Source organism: Pristiophorus japonicus, chromosome 15 (genome assembly GCF_044704955.1).
Source record: "Pristiophorus japonicus isolate sPriJap1 chromosome 15, sPriJap1.hap1, whole genome shotgun sequence".
Taxonomy (NCBI): Eukaryota; Metazoa; Chordata; class Chondrichthyes; family Pristiophoridae; genus Pristiophorus; species Pristiophorus japonicus.
Window position 1 is genome coordinate 144,227,992 of NC_091991.1, and position 8,382 is coordinate 144,236,373.

General features: G+C 45.9%; 1 protein-coding gene across 1 annotated transcript; it reads right to left on the bottom strand.

The window, feature by feature from the left end:
• Positions 1 to 1,676: 1,676 nt before the first annotated feature.
• Positions 1,677 to 2,054, bottom strand: LOC139225896 (histone H2B 1/2-like). The gene has a single exon (XM_070856761.1). It carries the CDS (start codon positions 2,052 to 2,054, stop codon positions 1,677 to 1,679), a length of 378 nt encoding a protein of 125 aa, XP_070712862.1.
• Between the last annotated feature and the right edge of the window lie 6,328 nt (positions 2,055 to 8,382).

Sequence of the window (8,382 nt, forward strand, 5' to 3'; positions counted from 1 at the left end):
CCTTCCTCCCCAGGATTTTGCCTCTGGCATCGGGAAGACGTGTTCGAATCATTTCAGCCGGAGTCCCACTACGCACGGTCGACCTGGAGCCTCTTCCATCGTCGCAAAGAGGTCGTTGGCTTTGGGTGGTGGGTACTGCGCCTGTACCGCTGCTCGGTTGAACTTTACCTCCTCGTGGTCGTGATGAGCGGCCTGTGCCTCGGGGATCTGCACTTTGATGCCTGGTTCAGCTGAAGGTGGGGGCTTGCTCAGCCTTTGAGCAAGGGAGACATCGTTTGCTGGAGAAGGTACACAGAGGTCTTCTCATTTCCATCGAATCTTCCCCATCCACCTTCTGCTAAGCAGCGTTGACCCATCACCTGAAACAATCCACAGTGGTAAATCGTGCACTGCTCCCTCATGGGATACTCTTATGTCCAATCAACCAATAACTGGTATCAGTTCCTTGGTGTAGGTGCGCAGCTTTGCCTGAATCAGGATCAGCTTGGGTCATTGTGCTCTGTCGCCGCACAACTTCTCGAATGCCTTCTGGCTCATTACTGATTGATTCGCCCCCGTCTCCAGTTCCATGGAGACTGGAGTGCCGTTGAATTTAACTTTTAACATTATCGGAGGGCTTTTGGTGGTGAAGGTGTGTATTCCATATACTTCCTCTTCATCCTTAAGTTGAGTTGCCTCTCCTGCTCGTTCACCGTGATCTGCGCTAGATCGGTCATCCTCTCCTGACTCTGCCACATGGTGAGTCACAGGTCATTTGCACATTCGCTGGACGTGCCCCATTGTTCCACAGCCTTTGCACACATAGTGCTTGAATCGACATTGACGAGCTCTATGATTGCCTCCGCAGCACCAACATGGTGTTAATGGATACGCATTCACGTCCCACAGTGGACTCTGAGTCACCCTGGGCCTAGGTCTGGCCTCTGTGGTCGTGTGGGCCCTGCCCTCTGCCGTTCTGCCTGCTGAAAACATTATTTTATGCACAGTACTTGCCGGTGAGCTTCGATTCTGTGAAGATATCGGTTTCATGTTGTCGCTCGTGGATATGAAAGCCTGGGCTATTGTGATGGCCTTGCTCAGATCTAGGGATTCGGCAGACAGCAGTTTGTGAAGAATGACCTTGTGGCCGATTCCAAGCACGAAAAAGTCCCGCAACATTTCCCCCAAAGATCCTGTAAGTTCAAACTGTTGTGACCTTGGTCTCTTTATTCAGACTCCAGAGTGAGGAAGCAGCATGGTGGATTGCCTTTTATACCTGCTAGCCCAGCGTGCACAGGTGATCCTTAGGTCTCCCACAGGTGTGCCCCCTAGTGGCAAGTCTTACATATTGGTGAGGTTTACATACATACATACCAACTAGGGTTTACCCAGCCTTTGAATTGCGATCAGAATGTTTCTCAATCCTTTGTTATACCATCGTTATTCAAATACAGAGAGTACAGTATCATCAGCAGATTATTGACCTCAGTTCAGTTTACAGACTGCCTGGCTCATGGGTCATTAGAACAAGCTTGTTCGTTGATCTGCTAGAAATACATCTTGGTCCTTAATCTTTCTGTAACATTATTTTCTCGTAGATTTGATACAGGTGAGAGAAGTACAAATTTGTATCCTTCTTTGATGAGGGAAGAAAACCTCTCATTTGTTCATTTGTTTTCTTTCAGGACAACGTAGCTTTATTTGGAGCTGGTGTACTTGGTCACTGCCTTTGTCCCTTCCAACACGGCGTGCTTGGCCAGCTCCCCGGGTAGCAGCAGGCGCAAGACGGTCGAGATCTCCCGGGAGCTGATGGTGTGGCGCTTGTTGTAATGGGCCAGGCGGGAAGCCTCATCCGCGATGTGCTCAAAAATATCATTCACAAAGGAGTTCATGATGCCCATGGCCTTGGAGGAGATGCTGGTGTCGGGGCGAACCTGCTTCATCACTTTGTGGATGTAGAAGGAGTAATTCTCCTTCCTCAACTTTCTGCGCTTCTTGCCGCCCTTCGGTGATGTTTTCTTGATGGTTTTCTTGGCGCCTTTCTTAGCAGTAACTGGTTTCTTTTCATCAGGCATCGTCTGCTTCAGTCCGGCGCAGATTTGTCTGTCAAGGTTGCACAGCCACGTTCTGTGCTGGTTCTTCATATTGCCTCTGTCAATGTGAATGTCATCTTGCCTGGGGCAAATGGTATTTCTCTTTTCTGCTCAGTGTCATATTGTTAAGCAAGGTGAGCATGTGCAGAGATACCTTATTCAGTAACCCATACGAAAGCTTTAATGGTAATCCAGAGAGAAAGAATATTAATATATTACCTATCACAGGATATGTTTGTCTCCTGTCGGCTTTTGTAATCTTTCACACATGTCAAATACAAACATGCTCAACACCCTTGGGGTACATTTACATCTTCAGGGCCCCTTCAGATGCCAGTAATATAAATTGGCAAATCAATCGGCAACTCCCCATGACTTTCATCATGCTAACATTAATTCCTCTGTCTTATAATGAATAATTAGTCAACGAGCATCAGAGACAACAACAGACAGCGAGCAATGAGCTTAAGCTGCTTGTGCTTTTTTATCTTGTTGCCTTTTCTGGCTTTTATATCTTGCCGAGATTCCAGTTCCATGGTTTGTGACTTTGTCAGAGGGAGTGGTTGAATTAACAGCCTTGAAATCCACGACAGCAGCCTATTATCCTTCAGTTGCTCCAAGACTTTGCTTGTCCAAAAATATTTACTTAAATATCTGTAAAATGACTCAAGTGTAGGCCACTTAAGTTTACAGTTAACAAAAAATGAATTTTATTAATGCCTCTTCAGTACTCACGCTGCCGCCCCCTTTGACATGCTACTTATGTCCAGCATTTTCTGCTCTTTGCACTTACTTCTGTACTGACATTTCTATCTGAGCTATCCATAGCTGTCCTGTTGGGCCAAATTGAGCATTTCTTCTGAAGGAGCTCTGTCAAGTTGTAAGTTGATTTTTCTCAACCTTTGGCCAACAAAGGACAATTCATGCCTTGAAATGAGATACGTTGACTGTGACACGTTGTCCTAGTTTGCCAAGCTGATGTAAGCTTATTGACTTGATCACGATGGAGCTTCGTAGGGCAGGCATAGGGTCCCATGTGTATCTTTACTTTTCTATCAGATGCCAGGCACCTAATAGTTGATCTCATTCTCACCTTTATCCTCCAACCTCTCTTCCTCTGTTTTATTTACAGCCTGTCCCACAGATGTCTGAAATTCCTTTCTCTTTTATTTTAGTGGGAGGTATTAACCCATTGAAAGCAGCAGCAAGAGGAATTTCAGAGGAATGTGGGATGCATTGATACACTAGTAGCCCTCACAGCACAAACTCGGGGATTATGTTCATTAACATAAAGTTGAAAAGGAAATTCTATGCATGCATGTCACTGTGAAAGTTATGGATGGTCTGCACTGAGGCAGCATTAGCAACGGCAGGTAAATTCAATGAAAGTTCATTTCTCAGAATCTTTTAACATATCGCTCACAAACGCCGATTAAAAAGGCTTTCTCACAAATAACAGTTGATTGTGTGAAGATGATTTAACTTGTGTGGGTGCTTTCTTTCAATGCCTGTGACACCTCTACGTCTCTCAATTGGATTTCTGCAGAACGTGTCGACTGAATTGAGTACTCTAATTTAAATAAGCAATTAGCTGTGGCTTGGGTTCCTGTGACTGATCTATTCTTTGCCAATGAGATGCCAGTTTTGTCTTTGTTGAAGTGTAAACATTTTAGCCCTGTGGAGGCATTCATCAATAAAGAGACATTTAGCATTCATCCCACACAGCATCTCCCTTTGCAATATCCATCTGAAAACAGTAAACAAAAGACCGTGTGTGGAGAAGACCACGGAATAAACCTAAAGTCACAGAAAAACAGAAGTGCTGCGCTCGGCAAAATCGTTCCATAAACCTGGATGTTAGAAATATATGAAAGGGGTGAATTGTTGAAATGATGCAAAGTAACATCCTCTGGCAGTTCTGCTATAAATAAATCAATTTTCTTTCTACAGTTTTCCTTTATCTTCATATTTCCAAGGCACATTGACTGCTGCATTTACCTATGGAAAACATTGACTGCACTTCAAAAGTTATTCATTGGCTGTAAAATGCTTTGGGACATGAAGGGTACTTTGGTAGTCTGGTTCTGGTGCCTGATTAACTTCAAGTGATATAGCTTATGCTAATTTCATTATTGCCTATTATTTTCACAGTGAATTCAGAACCATTTCCCTCTACTATCTGCATGCTTGCAAATACTATTGAAATCTTGTTACAATAAAATTACACTGAACAATTTCATTCATGCACCCTGCTATGCTATAGTTCACCCATAGCTCTCTCCTGTAAGAATTCGGCGAAAACATTGGTGTAAATGTTTGGACTTTTGGACATTGCTTGGACACATTTTCTGTTACTGCAGAGAGCAGACAGATTCATACAAGAATATACATCAGGTGGACAACGAATCAATGGCAGGAATGGTTGATGGACAGGCCCTTTGTCTTGCAATTAGTAAGACATTAAGTCAAGTGACCCGTGTTCAGGCCATTGAAAGACAAAGGAAAGCTATTCGATCACAGACTCATCGGAGCTACACATTGAGGTACAGCCCAGTTGACAAAAGAACAGGCGAGAAACTTGATTTTGCTTTTCAGTTGCACAGCCTCAGGGGAAGTACAGTTGGACTTTTGGCACAAGAAGAAGCATCTTGCAGTTATAAGAGACGACAGTTGCAGCCATCTCTCTCTCTCTCCCCTCTTCTACGCCTGCTTGCGTCGTTCAACACACAAGGACTGAGCACTCCATCTGGGATGGAAAGAAGAAACACCATCTAAGAGCAAAGAGAGTCTCACTATTTCGACTGGGATGCTGGCCTTGAGACTGGACTTGAATATCACAGATTGGTACGGATCCAGAAGATACACCTCATCGGGAAAAGCAGCAAGTAAGCCAGAGGGGTAATTGGTGAGCACTTATCCCAGCCCACACATCTTTAAGACCACCGCATAATGCGAAAGGGTGTTGTGTGTCCCAACCAAGCCTTAGGGGTTTTAGTGGGGAGGTTTTAGCACGGATTGTAAGTGAACGCACATTCTGTTGGACAGATTTCAGAGGTGCACTTTTGAATCCGGACAGGGGTGTTTTAGATGTGGGTACTGTTTGAGACCTGTTGAGATAGGTCAGACTGTATGTTGTACTATGTTTGTTTATTTTACACTACCAGGGTGTGTTTTTACTGGGTGCAGGTGTGTGCTTTAACTTGAATAAAAGCATTGTGATGGTGGAAACTGAAACGATCTGTCTATGACTGTATATTACTGTTCACGACTATAATTCTGGTGTCTAGAACTGTTGTAAGAGGGGTGATTCAAAACCACCAAGTACCAAACGACTTACACTCGTCCTTGAGGATTCCTGCTTATTCCTCAAATCCGTAAGTGGTAGCTGTTACTGAAATTGTACGCTAGTTATGGTAACATCCCAAAGTGTCATTCACATGACTGAAATGAGCATGGAGTGGAAGGGCACTGACAAGTCATTTACCCCAACCTCGGAGCTATTGGGGTAAATGCTTTCTATCAACCGTTTCTATCAACAACAACAATAACAACAACAACTTGTATTTATATAGTGCCTTTAATGTAATGAAATGTTCCAAGACGCTTCACAGGAGTATTATGTGATAAACATTTGACACTGAGCCACATAAGTAGAAATTAGCGCAAGTGACCAAAAGCTTGGTCAAAGAGGTATGCTTTAAGGAGCGCCTTGAAGGAGGAAAGAGGGGTAGTGAGGTGAAGAGATTTAGCCAGGGAGTTCCAGAGCTTGGGGCCTAGGCAACAGAAGGCACGGCCACCATTGGTTCAACGATTACAATCAGGGATGTTCAAGAGGCCAGAATTAGAGTAGCGCAAACATCTCGGCGGGTTGTGGGGCTGGAGGAGATTATAGAGATAGGGAGGGGCGAGGCCATGGAGGGATTTAAAAACAAGGATGAGAGTTTTGAAATCGAGGCGTTGCTTAACCAGAAGCCAATGTAGGTCAGCGAGCACAGGGGTGATGGGTGAGCATGATTTGATGCGAGTTAGGACACGGGCAGCCGAGTTTTAGATCACCTCTAGTTTACATAGAGTAGAATGTGGGAGGCCAGCCAGGAGTGCATTGGAATAGTCAAGTCTAGAGATAACAAAGGCATGAATGAAGGCTTCAGCAGTGGCTGAGGCAAGGATGGAGACGGGCGTTGTTGCGGAGGTGGAAATGGGCGGTCTTAGTTATGCTGCAGATATGTGGTTGAAAGCTCATTTCAGGGTCAAATATGACACCAAGGTTGCGAAAAGTCTGGATCAGCCATAGACAGGAGTTGGGGAGAGGGATGGAGTCAGCGTCTAGAGTTTGTGGCGGGGACCAAAAACAATGGTTTCGGTCTTCCCAATATTCAATTGGACAAAATTTCCCCTCATCCAGAACTGGATGTCGGACAAGCAGTCTGACAATTTAGAGACCATTGGGGGGTCGAGAGAAGTGGAAGCAGGAAGCGGTACAAGGCTTGAACCATTTTCACAGTCAACCCTCATTAGCATTCCGCCAGCAAGCTGCTTGCACTTTGGGAGCAGCTCGCTAATCGGAGGGGACGGAGAAATCCGGTGGCTCCGCCATGGAGCCCAGCTGATGCAGGTAAGTTGGAGGGGGAGATGCTCCCAGGGAGGGCCATGCAGGGTCGATTTTTGTGGTTCAATTAACGCGACACCAAGTCCCATAAAAATCGTTTGCTGGCCTTATTTCCAAGCGGCCCTTTAAGGCAGACATCTGGACACCAGCATGAAGGAGACTAAGTGCTGTCTTGCTACCATCCTTTTCCCATCTGTTGCCGACCCTCCAGGATTGTCCTAGAATTGTTAGGAATTAAAGATTAACCTCCGAGACACTACTGCGATCAAAGCAATGTGGTTGACTCTTAATTGCCCTCTGAAATGGCCAAGCAAGCCACTCAGTTGTAACAAACCGCTACGAAAACCAATAATAAGAATAAAACCGGACGGACCACCCGGCTTTGACCTCGGCACCGGCTACAGACATGACAACGTCACACCCAGCCCAGTTGGCCCTGCAAAGTCCTCCTCACCAATATCTGGGGATTGTGCCAAAATTGGGAGAGCTGTCCCACAGACTAGTCAAGCAACAGCCTGACATCATCATACTCACAGAATCATACCTTTCAGCCAATGCCGCAGATTCCTCCATCACCATCCCTGGGTATGTCCTGTAACCACCGGCAGGACAGATCCATCAGGGGTAGTGGCACAGTGGTATACAGTTGGGAGGGAGTGGCCCTGGGAGTCCTCAACATTAACTCTGGACCCCATGAAGTCTCAAGGCTTCAGATCAAGCATGAGCAAGGAAACCTCCTGCTGATTACCACCTACTGCCCTCCCTCAGCTGATGAATCAGTACTTGGAAGAAGCACTGAGGGTAGCAAGGGCACAGAATGTACTCTGGATGGCGAACTTCAATGTTCATCATCAAGACTGGCTCGGTAGCACCACTACTGACCGAGCTGGCTGAGTCCTGAAGGACATAGCTGCCAGACTGGGCCTGCAGCAGGTGGTGAGAGAACCAACACGAGGGAGAAAGCAACTTGACCTCGTCCTCACCAATCTACCTGTTGCATATGTATCTGTCCATGACAGCATTGGTAGCAGTGACCACCGCACACTCATTGTGGAGATGGAGTCCCGTCTTCACACTGAAGACACCATCCATAGTGTTGTGTAGCACTACCACCGTGCTAAATGGAATAGATTCAGAACAGATTTAGCAGCTCAAAATTGGGCATCCATGAGGCACCATGGGCCATCAGCAGCAGCAGAATTGTTTTCCACTACAATCTGTAACATCATGGCCTGGCATATCCTTCACTCTACCATTACCATCAAGCCAGGGGATCAACCCTGGTTCAATGAGGAATGTAGAAGAGCATGCTAAGAGCATGAAAATGAGGTGCCAACCTGGGGAAGCTGCAACACAGGACTACATGCATGCTAAAAAGCAGAAGCAGCATTCCATAGACAGGGCTAAGCGATCCCACAACCAACGAATCAGATTAAAGCTCTGTAGGCCTGCCACATCCAGTCATGAATGGTGGTGGACAATTAAACAACTAATGAATATCCTCATCCTCAATGATGGCGGAGTCTAGCATGCAAGTGCAAAAGACAAGGCTGAAGTGTTTACAACCATCTTCAGCCAGAAGTGCCAAGTGGATGATCCAGATCAGCCTCCTCCTGAAGTTACCACCATCACAGAAGCCAGTCTTCAGCCAATTCAATTCACTCCACGTGATATCAACAAAAGGCTGCGCGCACTGGATAC